We start from the raw sequence: 22,416 nt of genomic DNA on the forward strand, positions 1-22,416 counted from the left end.
CATCATCAACATATTTTAAATAGTAGTAATTATTCACATTATTATTATTCACCCTGTTACCAAAGTCTATTAAGCCTGACACAGGAAGAGAAAAAACAGTGGGTCACATGACACAAAGGAAATGGCATCACATGTCTGTAAACACAAAACATGTCCGCAGGGGATCTTTAACATTGTCGGCAGCAGTGGAGGAGTGAGTGAGGTTCACATCACCTGTCTGACAGGAAGAAACAGCCCAGTGTGGTCTGAGCACAGCAGCACTGTCTGCATCACTCAGTCATCTGCATCATTCATTATTAAGGCTAGGCTCAGAAACAGGATGGACTCAAATGCACGACCACTGAGACTTTCGGACAGGTGGCACTTTTAATTAACAAAGACAAACAACACTTTCGGCATAGAACATGGAAACAAAGGACTTAACTTGGATACAGGAGCTTTCAACACAGAGACATGACAAGACGATCTGACACAAGACAAAGGGAGACGCAGACTATTTATACATGAGGTAAAGGGGAACAGGTGGAACCAATCAGGGCGTGGCAGACAATCACACCGGCGGGAAACACACAAGGGCAGGAAGTCAGCCTGAAACGAGAGGAGAGTTTAGGGTTTCAAAATAAAACAGGAAGTGGGAGACAAGACTAGACACAAGTGAACATAGACAACTTAACACACACGACGAGACATGACATTCATGGCATCTCAAATAGCTTGATCACCACACACATCAAATGCATTCATGTTCCCCAAGAACAGAAAGATTCAGAGACGGAAGGTATTTCTGTCTTTGTAGAAATGTGATCGTCACATCTTGTCAGTAGTAAATCTTTATCAAACTGTGTCTCTGCTCCCCCTCACCACATGTCACACTGAACAGGCTCAACGGCCGCACAACATTGCATCACTACTTTCTTGTGAAAAGATGCTTGTTGCAAGGTGATGCATTTACTCTGCTAAAGGCTGCACATGACACAGGCATGACGGATCACAGCAAAATGGCAGAAGGTCTCATCCAACTCTGCCATCACTGGCCAGCTGAGTACTTCAGAGAATAGAAAATACGGTGCAGACTTTGTCCCTTATATTCAAACATGTTATCTAACACTGGGAATTAATGTAGGAATGACTAAGGCACGATAACATGCTATTTTTAAGGTTAAGGTTAGCAAGAGGAATGAATATTTTCATATAAGACATATTTTTAGAGATCTGTCATGGCCGAACAAATAACTTTGTTTCGAACTGTGAATTTCTCACCCTCATTTCTGAATACTGACCAGGAGTGTCTTCAAATCTTAAAAAATAAAAACATATTTCCTCCTGGTCTGGTCTGTTCATGGGTCAACTGGACTGCAGACGATACGACAATACGGCCACAGGCAAACTGTGGTAAGTGGACACGGTGTATAAGCACGATAACTGTCCTGGTGTGGGAAATATTGTCATCAAAAACATGCTGGATTTGTGAGTCTCTCCTGTACAGACCAATAAACACTCATCTATCTGCTGTAGGCTCATAAACTTCAGCTAAAACATTGCCTAGATTATTTTAAGTGTCATCAAACTAAGTGTTAACTGTCCTGTTCTCCTTGGTCTATGAACTTGCAGAAAAACAGAACACTCCTCCTCTTTACGCCAAGACCACGCTGACTGGAGCACAGTTCAGTGACAGACATTGCAGTGGTGCACTTGTACTGTTCGCACAATGGTGACTTTTACCTTGATGGCAGCTTTCCTCTGTACCTGCAGTAAGTAAACCTACCGATTCTCTCTCAGTACAACAATGTGCTTTTTTTTTAGCTCCTGCTGAATTACACATTTGTGGATGAATTCCATGTTGTTTGTTTCAGGCTGGATCTCTGTCTCGGTTTCTCAGTTTCAAGCTGTGGAGGTTCAGCCTGGTGGAGAGGTCACACTGATGTGCTCCAACTTTACCAGTTTGCTTTCTCACATTTTCTGGTTCAGACTGGCCGATACACCAAACATCAGCTGCGTCTCCTTTATGTTGAACTCTGATGCCAACGCTTCATTCTGTGATGGATTTAAAAATGGCAAATTTGATATGACATCCAACACATCCACCATCTTTCTCAGGATCAAAGACGTGAACTCGTCCGACTCTGGACTGTATTTCTGTGGAGTTCGCTCAGATAATAAGCCTGCAATTGTCAGTGGAGCATATTTAAGGGTTCAAGGCAAGATTGATATCAGTCTTTTGTTTGGAAAGATGCAGTTAAAATAACGAGTGTGCAAGGCCTCATTTAATGATCTTTCTTTTAGAAGCATTTGATGGAATAACAAAGCCGATGAGTGTGATCCTGGGTGCTCTGATCATTCCTCTCATTCTGGTCATCATCGGTCTGGTTGTCAAAATCCAGAGACTTCAAACAGGTATTTATATGTTTCCATTTAAGGTACTGATGTGTTTTATATGTTATTAAGTTCACAAATGCAAAACTTCCGGTTTGTATTTCTTCTACAATTAACTGACCAAATGTTCTGTGTCTGTCATTTAGCTCATAAGGGGGGACAAAATCCACAACACAGTCAGGTAATCAAACCTGAGGTCTATCATTCTTTAATAGGATTTTATTTCTTCTGACAAACTGACATGAGTGACTGTAGATATTTGTATTGACAGAACCTGGACTCTGATAACCTGAACTATGCAGCGCTGAGTTTCCATCCAAAAGCAAAGCGCAACAGACGGCCTGCATCGGAGACCCAGCAGGCTGTGTATGCTGCCACCAGATAGACTCAGAAAACATCTGGAACAGCAGCTCAGCACAAAACTCTGATGCTTTACCATATCAGAAATGGCTACTAAAGCAGGACTCACTTACTATCGGTGTCAAAAAAAATCTGATTTTGTAATAAAAATGATATCTTTGCACAAATTGCACAATCTCTGTTCTCCCTCTTACTTATTTTATCTGTCTTAGATGTTAATCTGAAAGCAGAAAGATTAGATTGGTGTTTGGTGGAGGAGGAGCCAGGAAGGAGATTTTCAAAGTTACTGACCAGATTCTCTGATGGTGAGAGTTAGAGATTTGCAGCACTAGAGAAGCGAAAGAAATGCATCGCTTGTGTGTAAAGATGCAGAAGCCATCCAGTGGCGCTTTCCACTGTGGCAGCGAAGCTGAAAGCATCTCAACCACAGGAAGACTGTCTCAGTTCAGTTCAGCATCAAGTTGTGTCAGTCCAGATATGTTTCACAACACCAGAGGTTTAAGTCGTAAATTAAAGCTTCCTTCTGGACATCCTCTTTGCAATTCATAACGGATCTATCTGTGTAGAAAACAAAGTTGTAACTGTGAGAGTATGACGGTTAAGAGGGATTGTTTTAATGTTCAAGTGTATGTTGTCTTGTTATAACACAAAAACAATGTGTCACACTTCACACTTGGGTCTCACAGCTCCGCTTCGCCTCCACACGAAGCATCAACGTCTCTCAAACTTGTGAAAAGACGTCTGAAGCAGCTTGCACAGCCTCATGTGAAAGCTTTCGCTTCAGGCTGCATGTTTTTAAGACATGACAGACCACAATAAAACTGCAGCAGGAGCAGCTACCATATGTTTCACACACCAGATTTCATTTGTCCATAATTATTGTCTGCCTGAGCTTTGTTTAAACTGTATTTTAATGTGCAAAGTAAGATATTATCCTCTCTCAAAATGAGGAAGTTATACAAATTTTTTTATGAAATCATAAGGTTTGTGATTGTGTGTGTGTGGTTTTTTGGGCATACCATCACAGGGATTCATACAAAATGTGCAATATTCACGTTGGTGCTAATTTTTCATTGTCACTTTCTTTATTTCTTCCTGTCATACCTTCAACTGCCTTACTTCTCCCACAGATGGTCTGCAGCAGTGCAGTCTCGTGTTCAGCTGTCATATACACTATTCACAAAAAGTTAGGGATATTCAGCTTTCAGGTGAAATTTCAGGATGAACCTAAAATGCATTCTTAACTTTCCAGGTGAACTTAATGTGACCTTCTCTAAACCTTTGAATGCACATGTCCAACTGTTCAGTGTTTCAGTACTTTCTGCACCAGTTGCTGTTCTCTAACAAGAAGCTTAACAGCAACATTCACAACAGGTTGGATCCATGAATCCACCAATACATTTCCTGCTTCACTTAGAATTGGTATTTAAACAGTCCTCCTCATCCTGCTGTTCACATTCTGACATCAGGAGACCAAGACGACACCTAACAGTTGATCAGCAGCACCTCAACACTGGAGGCTTCAAACAGGAAGTCCTCAGACGGAGGTGTTCACTGAGCTTAGAGGGTCACAGAGTGTCATCAGGAGGTTGGAACAGTGATACAGAGACTGGAAGAGTCACAGAAAGGAGAGGAGTGGACGTCCTTTGGCCACATCCCAATTTATTGAGACACTGAAAATGTTTTGTTGTGGTATACCTACCACTGTTGGTAGATTTTCTTTCAATAAATTGTTTAAGATGAATAAAATTACCATTGCATGCTTCTACTAAAATGCCCTACTTTCATGATATAATATCACTGTAGCATTCACTTTTTACATTTTCCATAAATTTCACCTGAAAGTCGAATATCCCTAACTTTTTGTGAGTAGTGTGTGTATAAGGACCAGGGTAAAAAAGCTGACTCACAGTGGAGACAGAGCAGTGTGGTTTGAACACAGCTGAGGTGAACATCATGACGCCTGTCGGGTCAAAGCTCTGTAGAGTGAGTAAAATGAGACAAGCAGCAGTGAACAGTGGTGGAACTTGTAGGTTTGCTTTGCTTTCACTCTTCTGTCCAGTTCATCCCACACCAGCTCGATGGAGTTTCAGTCTGGAGACTGTGCCGGCCACTCCATGTTTTCAAGCTTACCATCGTGTTCTTTTTTCTTAAGGTAGTTCTGGGATAGCTTGGACTTGTGTTTTGGGTCATTATCTTGCTGTAGGATGAACCCCTGACCAGAGGGTACTGCATGGCGCTGCAGAATGCTGTGGTTCAGGCCCAGACAAGCCTCTTTTTTTTATTCTGACGTCTTAGCAGTGGCTTTCTTGCTGCAGCTCGACCTGTCAAATCTGCAGCTCGAAGTCTTCCCTTCACAGTCGAAACTGAGACGTGCTCAGTATGACGCTGTGCTTGAAGCTGTTGTCCTGTGAGCCGCCTATCATGCAAGCTGTTGACTCTCTTACACTTGTCTTCTGATTCTGTTGTGGCTTTGGGTCTGCCAGACCTCTTCCTGTCAGAGTTTCCCCCAGTTTCTGAGTCCCTTTTGATGGTGAAGGAAACTGTGCTCACTGACACCTCGACTTTCTTTGCAACTTCTGTGTAGGAAAGACCTACATTTTTAAGTGTTGTGACAGTCTGTCTCTCTTCCACTGTTAATTGCCTTTTCCTCGTCATTTTTATAGCAACACACTACTCTCTGCAGTACAATACTGTTCAAATAATGCTCACGAGGGTTTGGTACCACAGTGTGTTCCAACACTACTTTTATGCAGACAGAGGGGATTGTAAGTAATCAAGACAAGTTGGGACACCTGTAGGAATTGATAGCACCAACTTTCAAGGCTTGAACAACCTCTATTGCAGCAGAACAGCTTTAAGTTGTTAACCCATTTCTTGTTCCCTGAAAAAGGCCTTTTTGTATAATTCTGAAATGTACATTATTTTTCAGTTTGGGGTAACCTTACCTTTTTTTTAACCTAGAATGTAACTTGAAGTTTGAGTATATCTTTATATTTTGTAGAGCTCAGGAACAGAGCATCATAGACAGGCCTACAATATAGTGGAGGAATTACATACATGATGATATGATGACGTGAATTTAATAGATGAGTGTCATGGAATAACAGAGCTGGTGAGTGCGATCCTTCTAATGGTCATCATCGGCTTGGTTGTTAAAATCAGGACACTTCAGACAAGGACATGATGAGGACTGTTGAGGCTTTGCCCGTTCCACTGCGCTGTTATGATGGAATGCTCCCAAACTTCCTCTGTGCCAACATGCATTTAGCTGTGATATTTAAGGACACTGATGTTGACCCACTGATCTGACCGGACATGGGTTTCTGTCTTACATGTAGCTGAGACTGAGGAAGAACAAGCAGAATGTGGGCTCTGATGACCTGAACTGCTCATCGCCGACCTTCCATCCAAAAGCAGAAGGAAGCTGCAGGCCTGCAGCAGAGACAGAGCTGGAGTCAAGTGCTGTGTGCTGCCACCAGATAGACTCAGGAAGCACCTGGAACTGCAGCTGTGTTGGTGGAGTCACCATCATTAGTTACCACCTGTGTTACCATTACTTTGTGCAAAACACTCATTTTTTTACTTTTGCTGAGTTTAAATTCCCATGTTTCTTAAATTTCCTCTGTCTTTTTTGTCTACCTTTGGCATCTGAGAGAAAAAGATGATTGGACAGTGTCCTGACTGTGACTTTTAGGAGGCCTGCTGCAGTGGGGTGAGTGCGGCACACATTACTCTGACAGGAAGCACCATGTGGTCTGAGCACAAGTGTTCTCATGCAGCTGTGGGCATGCCTACATACCGATGCCCTGCTTGTTTATTTAAACAGAAGCTTCAACCACAGGAAGGCCAGCCTTCAGCCCCCTGCATCATAACCACACACGCAAAGTCACAAAATCACAAATGCAAAAGCATGATATCATGAACGTTAACAAAAATATTTAAAACACATTCAGAAATCTGAACTAAAAATTGGCCTTCTTGTACTTGTACTGTGTGTGTGTGTGTGTGTGTGTGTGTGTGTGTGTGTGTGTGTGTGTGTGTGTGTGTGTGTGTATAAACACCTAAACAACACAATGTAACTCCAAGTCACACTTCTGTGAAATCAACCTGTCTAGTTAAGAAGCAGCACTGATTGTGAATCAATTTCACCTGCTGTTGTGCAAATGGAACAGACAACAGGTGGAAATGAGAGGCAATTAGCAAGACACCCCTATAGAGTGGTTCTGCAGGTGGTGACCACACACCATTTCTCTGTTCTCATCCTTTCTGGCTGATGTTTTGGTCACTTGGCATTTTGTCAGTGCTCTCAGCCCTAGAGGTAGCATGAGGTGGTGTCTACAACCCACAGAAGTTGCTCAGGTAGTGCAGCTCATCCAGGATGGCAAATCAATGCGAGCTGTGGCAAGAAGGTTTTCTGTGTCTCTCAGCACAGTGTCCAGAGCATGGAGGAGACGTGGAGGGGGGCCGTAGGAGGGCAATAACCCAGCAGCAGGACCGCTACCTCCTCCTTTGTGCAAGGAGGAACAGGAGGAGCACTGCCAGAACCCTGCAAAATGACCTCCAGCGGGCCACTAATGTGCATGTTTCTGCTCAGTCTGTCAGAAACAGACTCCATGAGGGTGGGATGAGGGCCCGACGTCCACAAGTGGGGCTTGTGCTTACAGACCAACACCGTGCAGGGTGATTGACATTTGCCAGAGAACGCCAAGATTGGCAGATTCGCCATCAGCAGTGTGAGGAAAAAAGACAACTCCACAACAAGATTACATTTATCTCGTGTGCACAAACAATTCTCAAAACATTTGTTCTTTTAGGGCTCGATCTAAAACTGTTCAGCAAATAACTGGCCGTTACTATTATAGGAAGTTTGTGGTTCAAGTCATTTTGATTAATTTGTGATTGTTTTCAGGTTAAGTTCTTGAACAGCTGCTTATGAGCCAGAATTCTTTTGAGTGAAAACGTGAAGTTCTGTAGAAAACATGTTTAAAAGTATCCCCAAAAAAATCTGTCACACCTGTACTCAGATTTTCAACTATACCTATGACTGCAGCCTAGTGGATTACTGAAGAAGCATTTGTATGTATGACAATATTCAGAACTGTAAAATGTTTTACATCACCATGCTGGTTCCTCCTCTAATCATCTCCGACTACATGTCCAGTAACAGTGCATCACTTATCAGGGAGTCCATGTCATTGTTTCAGATGTTTTATTCATGCAGGTCAGAATTCAAAACAGCAACATAATGCAAAGTAGTCAATTTCTTACATGTCCATCAAAATTCTTTGTGTAAAATGAGTTACTGTGGCAAATTCATTAGAGTTAATTGACTACATGTTTTACAAGGGTTTAAAACCTAATGTCTAAGACGGCGTGTACAATGTCCTGATGTTTTATTCCAGTCCATTCAATCAAAACCTCAACTCTTGTTCAGCTATTCTAGACACATTTTCCCAGAAGCCGCCATTACTATCTGACTATCAACTACACACTGTATGTAGCTTTCCAGCTGTACGGGTAGTTCTATGTACAGGCAATGAGTGGAAAACACTAAACTGACTAAGACTCCAGGACCTGTAAATGACCAAATGTCCACTGTCATAAAGCTCTTCAGTAAATAACTAGTACAATGCTAAAAAAGTGAAATGTGGGCATGTGCTGTGTACATTACAGTTGTTAAAGCCCTCGACTTACCTGTGAACTCAGGACTCCGGCAGCCTCTGATGTCATCTCCCCCAGACTCAAGGACAACTAGTCTCTGCTATGACCGAGTGTGCTGCCCTTCTTCGATTAATGTCAACAAGTTTCAGTTTTTGGCACTGAAGGGGGACAAGCTAAAAGAGGTGAGGGATGATAAAAGGCTGCGGCATCTCAGACAAGACCAGAGGAGGCATTTCTTTAATCAGCGGGACGATTTTAACAGGGTTGTTATGCGTGGTTTCATCTATAAACGCATCATGATTAAGTATTGGAGCTGGTTATTTTTCCGAAAGAGTATTCGAATTAGTTCAAGCGGATTCACTGATGTGTGTTTTAGCGCTGGGCAGGATTTTGAGCACATCTGTGAACAACATTACTGCACAACTCGGTTTATTAAAACAAGTTCGACAGTGAACATGTACATGTGAACGCCTTGCGATAATTGTCCTACTAACAGGTACTTTCTACATAAGTCAAATCCCTACGTCTTAGCAGTTTAAATTTTCACAGCAACGCCACATGGGGGTTTGGTTTTTGATGGAAAAGCTTTAACATAATGGAACCAACGTGCAGATTAGATTTAATACCAAACATGATTCAGTTCAGTTAAATCTACAGTCACAAGTATCGCCTAGAAACTGCTGCTGAAATCATCAGCTTCCTATGGTCACACACAACATCAGAACACTAATTATTCAAACGTAAAAGAACAAATTTTTTTTTAAAAAAAAAGAAACGCCTAACTCAGACGTCAAGCATTAAAAATTCTACAGCACAGTAATAAACTAAAACAATCTGGGGGGAAAAAAATACGAGTGTAAAAACTGTCCCAAAATAACAAAAACAGACGTGGACGTCGGCAATTCAGTTCCTCCTGTGAGCATCGCAGAGGAACGCAACGCGCTCAGCCACAGACAGGAGGAGGATAGTGTCACGTGCATCAGGAGGCGGCGAGCGGCGACGCAGTCGGACGACGATCCTGAAAAAAGAGCAGATGAAACAAATGAACTGTCTGCAACTGTTGATACAAAGCACGCTGTTCCATCTTATCTACTAGTTGCTTTTTTTTCGGGTTGTGTGTCTCGAGTTCGGTCTTTTAGTCAGACTGAGCAGTCCGTCTTTGTCGGATTGTGCCACACATTTAATAGCTGAAAGTTAGTGCACAGATGTGCATTACCAACGAAACTTGTTGAATAGGACCTCGTACGCATGCTTTTTCAAACCTTGTTTCCCCAACAAGATGTTAAACGGGCAGAGCGAGTCACAAGCTGCTTCTGCCTTTTCAAGGACGAATGGCAATTTTAGAAAAGATAGGAACATCAGTCTACCTCAGACCTAGTCTCACCTTCACATGCCAGTGCCTTGCTTAATAAGCGTAGCGTGCAGGCGGTGGCGGAGGCAGTCGTTCTGCGTAGGGGTCCCGGGCACGTGGAACTCCGTATGCCGGGACCCGGGAAACCGGAGAGAGTCGGGAGCGCTCGTAGGAGTAGCCATTACTGGCGGGGGGCATGGGCGTGCTAGGGGCTCTCCTCAGAGGGCTGCGATCTCGGGCGTAGTACGAGGACGGAGGAGGTGGGAGGGGCCGACGCTCATACGGGTCAAGCGACGAGGTCATAAGGCGGTCTCGGACGACAGCTGAGGGGGGAGGGGGAGGAGGAGGAGCGCCAGCACGTTGGTCCTCATAGGAGGCTATGCCATACGGACGGGCTCTGTACTTCTCATAGTAATCTACCACGCCGTATCTGTCCCTCTCGCCGTCATAGGGACGGTCAGGATAAACAGCTCGTCTGGGGGGAGGGGGTGGCAGAGGGGGGGCAGGATAACCTGGGGGTATATGGCCGAGACGGCCTCTCAGGTAGCTGGGGGGCGGAGGCTCGTGCCTCTCTCCTGGATAGCGAGGGGGCCAATAGCCGCCCCTGTCTGGGGGAGGAGGGGGGTAGTCATCTCGTTCGTCATGTCTGGGACGGCTCTTAGAAATCTGGACATGGATGCGTTTGCCTAAATACAAAGAAAAATAAAGATCGAGAAAATTCAAAATAAATACGTAGCTTTAAAATAAATCAACACAAGTTAATGTTGACTTGTTTGACAAAATGGCCTTTTCTTACCTTGAAATTCAGTGTTGTCCAGTCCCTTGATGGCATCCATGGCCTCGTCAGAGTTGGACATGTGTACAAAAGCAAAATTCTTGACAACAGCACACTCTGTGACTGTGCCATACTCTTCAAAGAGAGCACGGAGCTCGTCATCAGCCCCCTTTTCTACATTTGCTACATGCAGTTTGACTGAGCCCTGGTTCTTCCCGTGGCTGGCCTCTACGTTGATGGGGGTGCCATGAAGCTTATAGAGGTGCAGATTCTTAATGGCTTTGGTGGCAGCCTTGCGGTCATCCATGTGGACGAAGGCGTAGTTCTTGATGATGGCACATTCTGTGACTGTGCCATACTGAACAAAAAGTGCCTTGATTTCTTCCTGGTCTGCCTCTCTGGGCAGATTTCCCACAAAGATCTTCACCATTGTTTAAGATCTGTTTCAGAGCAAGTTATAGAGAGAGAACGGGAATATGCAGGGATGGACAGAGAAAACAAAACGTTTCTTTAATGAATACAGTTCACCCGTGTATATCCAGCCTTGCGTTATAAAATGAAGTGTGCCTAAATCTCTTTTCTCTCACACAATAGTCTCAACAGCGAGTTAAATGAGCCAGTTCATTTCAAAATGGCTGACGTCAGTTTACCGAAACCAACACAAAAAGTCAACTAGCCGTAATTACCCACATTTTACAACGTAATGCTAAAACGTTTCTATCGATTTTGCGGCAAAAAATCGAGACTGCATATTATCACTAAAGACTAAACAGAATTCCGGGCCTCGGTTTGCCAAATTTACTAGTGCTAACTGTTAGCTAGCAGCGGTTAGCTTGCTAGCGAAACCACGCTATCACACAGAGCGCCGCCGTCCATATGAGCGAAAAAGCGCTGCGCAAGAGATGCCGAGCGAATACCCCGAGGACGGCAGATATTCCAGGGGTCTAACGGAGCTGACTGTAAACACTAAAACCCCGACGTTTTCATGTACGGTTACCTTTTCACGGAGCGGCCTCTACGAGGAATTCGAACTCTTTTCGAGAGATTTCCTTTTCCCGACTTCCGGTTGGGTTCTTTTGCTCGCAAACCTTCTTCTTCGTCTGCGTTATTTCCCGGATCACAGCCACAGCGCCACCCGCTGTCCGGGGCGGCTCAACAAACCTTTATTGACCATATCTGCTTTGTGTCATGTCTAACTACGACACGGCTGCTTGTTTCACGTGATAATCGATAATAGCTAATCATCCCTGTCCATGTTTGATCTTCACTCACCTATCTATTAACCAATACGGCCATATTTGTTAGTTTCGAATAGTTACCTAACACTAAAGGAATGCACGTTAGTAGTAGGGTTAATGTGTACCGGCTGTTGAAGCAGGCAGTTCCTCTCTGTTTCTGCTTGTTTGCATCATCGGGGAAATTTCAGCGCTGCGATGCTGCGTTCAGGGACTCATCCTAAAATTGTATTTAGAGGACAGCAATCCATTCATAAAATACTGGATTAGGAAAGTACAAATAGTTGGTTTAAACAGTTTGGTTTATTTGTTTTATAAGACTGCTGCCACATACAGCACAATAATCCGCAGTTATACTTAATAATTAATTAATGTTGACGCACTAAAGTGGAGCCAGTGGGCTGTTTCACAGTATTCACTGATGAGAAATATAATAAATGTAGCTTTTAGTGCACTGGACTTGCATTAATGTGTCAAATAACTTTTTTACACCAGAAAATTGGCAAAAAGACAACATTCTTATTGTTTCAGAGTTGTTGGCCAGGACTTCTAAGTTCACTTTACGGAGTTTAAATGGAATAAAAGTCCAGACTTTCTTTGCTTTACCTCATCCCACGTTCTACAGAGAGTGCTTTCTTCCGAATGTGCACCTGAATGCAGCACGGTTACTTGTGAGGGTAATGAAAGTGAGGAGAGGAGACACCAGCCTGCTGACGGTCTTCCTGTTTTCACCCAACACACCCAACACCGTTAGTCAGCTCCCTCTCCTCCTCCAGCCTGGCTGTGGACGCTGTGTGCTTCTTCAAATGAGAAACTTCAACTTACAGGTGAGGCCTAAACACCTAACAGCAGGAATCAATGCAATACTTTACTTTTGTTATGAAGGGAAATCCACCTCAGCTCACTGGATTCCTTAAAGGTCTGATGGTCTTGTCCCAGCAGCTCTCATGATGAATGTGTCCCAGACGATAGAGACGGAGGAGGAATTCCTGACTTGTCTCCGCATCAAGCTTTACCACCCTCAGCAGAGCTTTAAGGGTCTTTTCGGGCTGCTTCCCGTGGGGAACAAGACCAAACACGCCGCAGATGACCCCCTCCGGCTGGGCCGTGACGCCCAGACCTGCACCTTCGCCCTGATCGACGCCCGGGTGTCCCGCAAACAGCTGGCCCTCCACGCCTACCGCACCCCCCAGAGCCCGGACATGCTGTTCACCATCCAGAACCTGAGCCAGAGGGGACAACTGCGGGTGAACAGCTCCGCGCTGGGCTACCTGGAAAGAACGGACCTCCCGGACAAAGCCCTGATCCGGTTCGGAGAGTACGAGATGCTGATCGTCCGTGAGTCTGGGGAGGCCAAGGCGAGCTTCCAGGTGGAGTTTGAGGTGCTGGCGGTGCCTCCGTCCAGAGAGAGCTGCACGTGTGTGCCCAGTTTGGCACCCGTCATGGACACTGGCTCCTGTGTGATGAACAGCTTCCCAGCTCAGGGCAGAGCACTGGGCCCACTGGAGAATGACGAGCCATCACATTTGGTTGCATTTGAGGCCCGTACAAATAGTGTGTAGCTGTTGCATTAGAGCTCAAGCAGGCTTAGATAAGATCCCTCCTTGTAATGTGAAATCATAGTATTATATTGCACCCTGTGTCTATTACTCCACGTCTTTGTATTAAACAGCTGTCATCCTATATAATAATGTCTATTTTTGAAGTGTAAATGCTTTAATGTTATTTGTTTCTACATCACAGCACATTAAATTGTATGTTTGGTAACATCCATTTGTGACAGTTGTTATTAAAGGAAGTATATCAGCCATAGATCTGACTACCAGCTCATGGCAGGTATTTCCACTGCATTTTTCCCTGAATCCATAGCAGGTTGTCTTAGCACCAGCATTTTAGGAAACAGGTTTTTCCACATTTGCTTTAGATAATACAGCTCCTCCTGAGTTTCTGTTTGAGCTCAGATTACATGTCATTTTATATGCCTGTATCGGCTCTTTCACTTAGTGCGAGAGGGGGAAGACTTCACTCCTTCAACTTCCACTATTACAGGACAGAAAGTGCAAGTTTCCAAGAATTTGATTTGCTTTTTGTCGCAGTTTCCTTTCAAAACATTCAAAATATCACTGAATAACAATTATTATTATTATCAGCAAAATATACTTAAAAGTATCTAAAGTATAGTTACATTATTACATAAAACTGGATTATTATTGTGGTGCAGCACTGTTGCCTCACAGTAAGAAGGTTTCAGGATCATAGCTGCTGGCTGGCAGGGGCTCAGGGCCTCTGGGGCTTCCAAACACATGCAGGTTCATGCATGTGAGCGTGGATGGTTGTCTGTCTCTATTTGTTGGCCAAAACAGCAGATTCCATTCAGCCAGCTCACACCAGCACGAGTCAAAGGGAGAGACCCACTGGTCAGGTACTCTGTCTGGGTCGGGTCCTGAAAATGATACTGTCCCCACGTTCCAAATCGCACATTTTTGACTTTTTACTTGTAGTTCGCACTGCAGCTATCATTATAAAATACACCATGCAGTATGCATAATAACACAGCACCTTGAACTTTGACCTTGGTGCTCATACATATGACACAGTCCTGCCATGCACAGCCGTCGATGTGATGCATCTCCCGCTGTGCAAAGGATTGTGGGTCAGAATAGCCAGAAAAGCTTGCTGGCCCCCATAAAGCAAAATGCAGCCAGATGCAGGAGAACATCCTGGTATTTTTGGCACACTGCATTTGACAGACTGTGTTTTTTAGTATTCCGAGAACAAAGTCCAGTCTGTCCGAAGAATCTTAATCTTACTGCATTGGACTTACGAGCAGGAAATGAATGGGAATCAGAGGACACGTCATAAAAGTTTGAATCAGTGCAGCTGAGACCATGAAACAACGTTCAGCCAACACAGTAATGAGACGAACCAGCAAGTCCAGCAAGAGGGGAGTGTGCTTCAAGGAAATGTCATTTGGACTGAGATGATAAGAGATGAAACTTACTAAAATTATACCTGTGAGTCATTAGTTAGTTTTGTTTGTTGTTTAGCTCCACAGTGATTTACTGGAAGTCTGTTGTCATTTTAGTCATTGCTGACTGTGAGAAACCACCATGTTGTAATAACCATGTAACTAAATCCTGACTCTTTCTGGAGGCGACAGTTGGAGCCGAATCAAGTAAAAACTGTGTATTTTTTTCATCCCACAGTTTGTCCACATCTCCTCCGTCCCGCGCATTCAGGGGAATCGTCCGCATATTTCAAAATCAGACTGAAGTTTCACACTAAGACTGGGAGAACCTGAGAGGTCAGAGTTACAGTCCTGCTGATCCATAAACGCTTGGAGCTGCAGGACAATTGAACTGAAGCCTTTAGCTACTGAAAATGGATTCAAATCCCCTCAGTATCAAATGGCCCCTAAAAGACTGGGAGTGTAGTCTTGTTATTCTTATTATCGTTTTAAAACGGCTAGAAACACAGCTTGACTAAACTTTTCATACTGAAGACAAAAAAAAAAAAAAAAATCATCTTTATCTGATAAAAACAATTTATTATTTAAAAGCTCTGCAAATATTTGTATGGCATGATTTTAGATTCATACAGTATTTCAAAAACATGCATGTAAAGATAATACAGAATTATTCAACCCTCATTGCAAATTAGGTGTCAAATTGTCAAAATGTACAAACGTTCAGCTGTGTTCAGTTCAACGAACAACTCAAACAAGAACTATTGAAATAGCTCAACACAACTAATATTACAGGTGGTTTCTCCAAATTCAACACAATATGTCACTTTTAATGACTACTGCAGTTTAAAAATTACTCTCCCCCCCGAATAGAATCCTTAATAAGAGCACTCATTTGCAAATAAGGTGTGCACCTAACTTGCAGTGGGGGTTGAATAACTTTAGGTGCAACTGCAGCAGAAGAAAGGGAGAAGAAACAATTGTGCGTAAAAGGTCATTTAAAAGTTTCACATAAACATTTCAGGCCACATAGATCGTGCCAAAGTCCAGTCACACGCCGTCATATCCAGTTTGTGTCATCAGACGCAGAGGACAAACGTGCAACCATGCAGGTGTTCTGAGGACTGGACTTCAGCTCACCAACCAACCGCATCCACTTCCTGCAAAACAACAGGCTCTTCACTCACAGCTCACAAATACACACAAGTCTCTGACGGGCTGCGTTGTGAAATCATGCAGGTTTACCTTCAGCTGCAGGACCGTCTCATCCCATCTTCTCCCAGCTTGGGAAGTTCAGAGACCACAAACTCCTGGCAGATGGGCCTGTGGACAGAGAGACTGATGAAATCTAACCGTGTAGTCGTTTCTACACTGCCTCATACTTTGCATTACTGACTTTTAGTACAACCCATTTAGCAATTCAATTCAATTCAATTCAATTTTATTTGTATAGCCCAATATCACAACAGAGTGTCTCATAGTGCTTTACAAAGTTCACTGAAATAAACAAGTGTAAGCGAACAAACAATCTAATAGCAAGAAGCACAGACTGCACTGAAGACTCCCACAACGAAGATTTACTGAAAGAACCTTTTTAAATACTTCAGACTAAATTAAAGATGTACATCAATGGGATAAAGGATATGTTGGTGAAGAAAAGTACTTGCTCCTCCATATGAGGGTTTTGTGATAACAATTTTTTTTTTTTTAAATGTGTATATATATATATATATATATATATATATATATATACACATATATATATATATATATATATATATATGTATGTATGTATATCTCTATATCTATATATAATTTCAAAAAGAATTTAGAAATTTGGACGAGCTAGTACTTTTCTTCATACAAAAAACACACAAATATATATTCATTTTCATTTTTGTGTGAGTGTGGGAACACTGCAGTATGACTGCAACAACACAAGAGGGAGGCAGGAGACAATTTTCTTAATAAGTAAGAGTTGTTTGGCAGTAAAGCATTAACAATACCTACCTCTTCTCTGCAGGATGCTGCACATCTCCCGAGGAGGACTTACCCTGGGCCAGCATGTTCCGCACAGTCTAACAACCTACGAAGAACACAGATACTAAGAACACCAAGACTGCATGCAATTTCTGGAACAAATATAGAGCAATGAATGTTGAGAGTGAAGACAATAATGGGGAGTGCCGCTGATGTCGTGGGAACTCAATGACGGAGATACGAAGAAATCAAATTAAGGCTTCAGGGGAATTGTCGCAAGGTTCAGTGAATAATTGTTCTACTTCTAGGGACACCACTGACTGGCTCGACACAAGGTAGGCAATGGACGACGCGTAATGAGGAAAGACGCAGCTCCCCGTGTGCCAGGGACAACACAGAGCAGCAGATGGACGCGGTGTAAGAAGATGGGGGGTTTAGCTGTCGAAGAACACAGGAGATGTATGTTAAGTACATTTGTTTGGATTCCTTTTTTTTTTTTTCTTTTTTAAAATCACTCCAGGGTTTGTGAACAGCTACAGGTTTCATTAGGTGAGTTATCTCTGAAGGTCCTAGAGGGGAAGTCAGACTCAAAATCTACTTTTGTTGAAGTTGAAGTTTGCATTTTAAACTGCAAGTATTAACTAATACAGTCAACATCGGGGGAAGCAGCAGAAAGCTGCAGGGTTTGGGTTTTTCCTAACTTCAGATCGTAAACATGCATCAACACAAGATTTCAATGGAAATCACGAAGAACTTCAGTCACACGTTTTACTGCATGAGATGACCGGGGCTGACAAAACACCACCTACCATGTGTCAAGCTGATAACTCTGAAGGGTGTGAAGACTGAAAGTGAAACCGTGTTAAGAGTAAAAACGCCTGGATATCATTAATATATCTGGTCTGGTGAGCACTTTCTGTCCGCCAAGACTAAAAGGCAGAGCCAACGAGGAATAATTTCACAGTTAGAACTTCGTTTTTGGTTTGATTTGTTTATTAAAAAGCCTTCAAATCAAAAGCAACTTGTAAAGTAAATAAAATCATACATAACGGTGCTATAGAGTCTATATTCGCAAGAAAAAATAGAGTGTAAAAAGAACAAAACCACACTTGATTTGTCATGCTAGCATGATAGATCACTGTACAACCTGCCACACTAAGTATTATATTAAAGCACCTCTACACCAAACTTATTTTGGTGAGCATTTTGTCATCAACCACCAACCTTAGTCTGAACTATAAGTCTGTTCACAAAACCTACATATATTTTCACTTAAATGACTTCCCTTATTATGAAATTATGTCACAGTTTCCCAGAGGCCGTATCCATTTAGAGATAGAGTGTTTTCTGCATACTGCGTCACACTGAAGCTGACTGAGCACCTAAGCCAGAATCCTAGCTTGCTAAACAGGATTTGAACAGTGAAACAAGCAGAGGAACAGAAAAGGCATGAACAGCTGAGAGAAAACGTGAACCGTAGACATGGAATCGTATGTATTTAAATACGGGGGGCTGTCTGCAATTCAGTATCTTCCAGTAAGTCTCAGGCGAGCGCAACGCAATCCGCCATAGACAGGCGGGGGATGCATAGCGCCACGTGCATCAGCAGACAACGACGATCTTGTCATATTCTAAACCTGGAAAGAGAGCACACCACAGATGTCAGGGAGCGGGTTTTACTCAGGATTCGCGCAAGACTGATCTCTGATGTTAGAGCAGCAAGATTTTAGGATTCTGTCAGCAAAGTTTAATTGTTGTGTATTGAAGTCTTGGCTGGACTGGATCTGAGCTCTGGCTGATGGTGCTGGTTTAAAGCGAGACACTACCTCAACGTATGGATTCAGCTCTCAAATTTGAGAAGATATTAAATATTTTCTCAATCATGCCTACTTCTCGCCACTGTGATTTATGATGCCGTGAAACATCCACTCTTTTCTCACCTTGTGTCACACCCTCATGTGCCTAATAGCCTGTATATCGAGGCGGTGGTGGCAGCAGCACTCTGTCTGAGAAGGAGTCCCTGGGTTGGGGAGCTGCATACATCAGAGCCCTGGACTGCTCATATGAGTACCCGTTGCCAGCTGACGGAGCAGGCGGAGGGGGGGCTCGTCTGATGGGGCTTCGGTCCCTGACCATGTAGGACGGAGGCGGAGGAGGAGGGGGGAGCATACGCCGCTCGTATGGGTCTAGGGTCCCCATTCCGAGACGTTCTCTGACAAGCGCCGAGGGAGGAGGCGGAGGAGGGGGAATGGCACTGGGACGCCCATCATCGTAGCCCCCCGCACCATAGGGACGGGCTCTGTATTTCTCATAGTAATCGACCACCCCATAGGCGTCCCGTTCGCCATAGCCACGGTCGGGATACGGTGCTCGTCTCGGAGGAGGCGGCGGCGGAGGAGGAGGAGGAGGAGGGTAAGCGGACATGCGGCCTCTGTAGGGAGGCTCAGGCCTTTCCCCTGGGTAACGAGGAGGATAATAGCCTCCTCTGCTTGGCGGAGGGGGATAGTCCTCCTCCCCGGGTGCCCCTCTGGGTCTGCTTTTTGATATCTGAACATGTATGCGTTTTCCTGAGAGAAAGAAAAACATTGTCCCTCAAATCTAAAAGACTCAACACGAACACTATGGAAACTCCAACTTCCAACTTCCCTTCATTCACAGAGTAGAACATCACATTTACTTACCTTGAAACTCTGCGTTATCCAGGTGCTGTATGGCATCTGTGGCCTCATCAGAGTTGAGCATGTGAACGAAGGCAAAGTTCTTGACAATGGAGCACTCTGTGACAGTGCCGTACTGTTCAAACAGCTCACGGAGCTCTTTATCAAAGCCCCTTTCGACGTTGGCTATGTGGAGCTTCACGGGGCCCTGGCTCTTCCCCCTGCTGGGCTCCACATTGATGGGTCTGCCATTCAGCTTGTGGAGATGGAGCTCACGGATGGCTTTGTCGGCACACTTGCGATCCTCCATGTGGACAAAAGCATAGTTTTTGTACTTGGCACACTCTGTCACTGTGCCGTACTGGGAAAACAGAGCCTCCACTTCTTCCTTCCCAGCGTGCTGAGACAGGTTCCCTATGAAAATCTTCACCATCGCTGCTCCAGTGTGGTTCTCTGGAAGGGGCAAAAAAACCCAAAAAAAAAACAGGATGAGACGACACAGGCCACCATGTAGTGACAGCCAGGAACCACCGAGAGAGCAAATGGTGAATGGATAACGTCATTGTCAGGAAATAGAAAGCTTGTAATCGAGGCAACTGCTGGGAAAGGGACACCGGAGCAAAAAGGCAGTTAAATGTCACCAAAGTGGCGTGTTTACATCCGTTCTTATTCACCTTTACATGATGTTATTAGTCTTAAAAGTACGCGACTTCAAATACTGCTGACTTAAAATAAAATCTAAAGTCCACGAAGTTTCCGTGTTTGCACTTCCTGGTCAGAGAGCTACTAGCCACTTTCGTTTACTTTGAATGTTATTAGCAAGCTAACATTAGCAACCAGGTGTTAGCCATTTTGTTTTGTGTGAGTTAGTCAAATAAAACTTTGACAACGTATACAGTTGCGTTTGAAGACGTGTTGAAACGACAGTGACTGTAAAAGCAACAGAAACAGACAGATAGAAACGACAATACTCACAACTTATGACCGGCGCCACTGTCACGTCGAAACTTCAGATGAGCTACAGTGGATACCGGCGACATGCGCACAAGTAGGAATCTGATTGGTGGATAGAAATGTCGCTCAAAAAAAGTACGGGCGGTGATTGGGTAAAGTTTTATTTGGGCGGGACTTTGCGGGGTTTGGAAATGTAGTAAAAAGTTTGTCTTCATTAGTAGAAATCAAAATTTACAAGCTTCTGTTTACAGTTTCGACCATGAAAAAAACCCCGAAATAGAGGCCACAACCCTCTGCACACTAGATGTATCATTACATTATTCAAGCATTTACATTCTGACTGTAGTTGGAGCTTCCTATCAGTAATCACAGGTGATACCCTGCAGTATTCAGAGAGATTCTGTCAGAGGGAAATCAATGAGAACTTATATTTCTATAGTGTATAACAGATAAAAAGTTCATGGTTTCCTCATTAGAAAACTGTAAACAGATCTTCATTGGAATTTAAAGTTGCTTTGTATTTGATGATGGTCTTTTTGTTTGTTAGGCCACTTAGGAGCAGAAATTAAGCAAGCTAAAAAAATAAATGTTTGGTCTCCGGTGGGCTAATTTGATATGCCTTGCATCCTTTTTCATGCAGAAACAAGGTTCAGCCTATTGAGCAGCTGAACCACAACAATGTGCTAAAAGATGCTTTAAAAGCGGGGAGTTGTCCAGTTGGTGTTGATCCTCTGTGGTCTTGTCACTATGAGCCACCACTGCTACATCACCCACAGTCATACCGTCCCATGCTCCTATATGAACACTGATTAGTGCAGCTTTAAACGTGTGCGGCCTGATCAACCTTCACTGCAAATTAGGTGTTAGGTAGGCAAAATTTGCAAACTTCCAGCTGTGTTCAATGAACAGCTCAAAGAAGAACAACTGAAATAGCTCAACACAACTAATACTACAGGTGGTTTCTCCACATTCAACACAAAATAACACTTTTAATGAGCACTGCAGTCTCAAAATTATTCCAGCCCCTGGAATAGAATCCTTAATAAGAGCGCTCATGTGCAGATAAGCTGTTGTCTCAAGCACACCTGATGCAACTAGTCAAGCTGTATCAGCTGTGCTTTAGATAGAACACATCAAATACTCAGACTGGCGGGGGGTTCGCTCTCAGTGTAGGCTACAGTTTGGGTTAATGAGATACCTCATGGCTGATATCGGGAATACATGCACATTTTACTTTTATTAATATACATTTTAAAAAGTTTTTTTCAAAAGACATAAAATAATTTGGTGAATCTTGCTATGGCAGTAAATGTCCAGTAGAGGGAGACACACACCGACAGAAGTGAAGGGCCTGAGGGGACAGAGGGAAGCATCCTCAGCATCCTCTTCACTGGCTTATCTAAACCTCCTACTGGCTATAAAACTTTTTTATAGCTTGATTAGGATATATATGTCTTTTAATGTGTGCCATAGCAATATAATAATGTAGTGATGTCGAAGTATGCTTTAGTCCACAAGACTCAAAAAAGTTGTCAACTATCTGCAGAAGTGATGTTTGCTGGAAGTGAAGTAATCGAAATGAAGAGGAACACAAGCTAATAACATTAGCATTGCTCCCCTTTAAATATCCTGCTCCTCTTTGCTCTCACAGCTCTTCAAACTCTTGTCATGCTTCATGTGGACCAGGCTCCTGCCACAAATCCTGGATTAGACCAAGATCTTCCACCCTCCACGTGTCAGATTTGTTTTCCTCAAAGACCTCCCAGTGATATGCTGCACCCACGCACCCTCTGCCTCCACAGGGTGATGCTGCAGCCACCGTGCCTCGTGGCGAGGGTGCCGTCTTTCTCCGAGTTTACCACGAAAGCAGCTTTTAATACAAAGGCCAGAAAGCACAGAGTTTGTCCTCACTGTTGCACTTTTAGAATCCCTCAAATGCTGCCTGTCTTACCCCACATGCTCTTTGCCTTTTTGAAACAGTGATAAGCAGCTTGTGACAACTGTCCTCCTACTGGTCTCCCTTCTTGTATTATATCCCAGTGTCAAACTAACCTCTTCTCAGATTTATTTACAGTATTTCTTCTGTTAATGGGAGTCAAAAC

General features: G+C 43.6%; 3 protein-coding genes across 3 annotated transcripts; 2 read left to right on the forward strand and 1 right to left on the reverse strand.

The window, feature by feature from the left end:
- Positions 1-1,635: 1,635 nt before the first annotated feature.
- Positions 1,636-2,839, forward strand: LOC139223064 (uncharacterized). The gene is made up of 5 exons (XM_070854990.1): positions 1,636-1,751; positions 1,854-2,198; positions 2,284-2,394; positions 2,520-2,554; positions 2,645-2,839. The coding sequence occupies exons 1-5, from the start codon at positions 1,709-1,711 to the stop codon at positions 2,756-2,758; spliced, it is 648 nt and encodes a 215-aa protein (XP_070711091.1). The 5' UTR covers positions 1,636-1,708; the 3' UTR covers positions 2,759-2,839.
- Positions 2,840-7,931: 5,092 nt separating this feature from the next.
- Positions 7,932-20,378, reverse strand: rbm4.3 (RNA binding motif protein 4.3). Its single transcript, XM_070855249.1, has 7 exons — positions 20,336-20,378; positions 19,385-19,813; positions 18,674-19,270; positions 12,753-13,169; positions 10,545-10,955; positions 9,782-10,434; positions 7,932-9,415 (listed from the first exon to the last, which is right to left on the reverse strand). The coding sequence occupies exons 2-6, from the start codon at positions 19,791-19,793 to the stop codon at positions 9,803-9,805; spliced, it is 2,466 nt and encodes an 821-aa protein (XP_070711350.1). The 5' UTR covers positions 19,794-19,813; positions 20,336-20,378; the 3' UTR covers positions 7,932-9,415; positions 9,782-9,802.
- tifa (TRAF interacting protein with forkhead associated domain) lies at positions 12,493-13,510 on the forward strand. Its single transcript, XM_070854292.1, has 2 exons — positions 12,493-12,585; positions 12,701-13,510. The coding sequence occupies exon 2, from the start codon at positions 12,706-12,708 to the stop codon at positions 13,318-13,320; it is 615 nt and encodes a 204-aa protein (XP_070710393.1). The 5' UTR covers positions 12,493-12,585; positions 12,701-12,705; the 3' UTR covers positions 13,321-13,510.
- Positions 20,379-22,416: the final 2,038 nt, after the last annotated feature.

This window comes from Pempheris klunzingeri, chromosome 23 (assembly GCF_042242105.1).
Source record: "Pempheris klunzingeri isolate RE-2024b chromosome 23, fPemKlu1.hap1, whole genome shotgun sequence".
In the NCBI taxonomy this organism is placed as follows: domain Eukaryota; kingdom Metazoa; phylum Chordata; class Actinopteri; order Acropomatiformes; family Pempheridae; genus Pempheris; species Pempheris klunzingeri.

Coding starts and splice junctions, on each gene's coding strand:
- LOC139223064 (XM_070854990.1), top strand. CDS start 1,709: ATGGTGACTTTTACCTTGATGGCAGCTTTCCTCTGTACCTGCA. Junction 2,199..2,283: donor AGCATATTTAAGGGTTCAAG/GCAAGATTGATA, acceptor TCTTTCTTTTAG/AAGCATTTGATGGAATAACA. Junction 2,395..2,519: donor AATCCAGAGACTTCAAACAG/GTATTTATATGT, acceptor TCTGTCATTTAG/CTCATAAGGGGGGACAAAAT.
- tifa (XM_070854292.1), top strand. CDS start 12,706: ATGATGAATGTGTCCCAGACGATAGAGACGGAGGAGGAATTCCTGACT.
- rbm4.3 (XM_070855249.1), bottom strand. CDS start 19,793: ATGGTGAAGATTTTCATAGGGAACCTGTCTCAGCACGCTGGGAAGGAA. Junction 19,271..19,384: donor GGATAACGCAGAGTTTCAAG/GTAAGTAAATGT, acceptor TCTTTCTCTCAG/GAAAACGCATACATGTTCAG. Junction 10,956..12,752: donor AAAGCTTGATGCGGAGACAA/GTCAGGAATTCC, acceptor ACAGATCTTAAA/CAATGGTGAAGATCTTTGTG.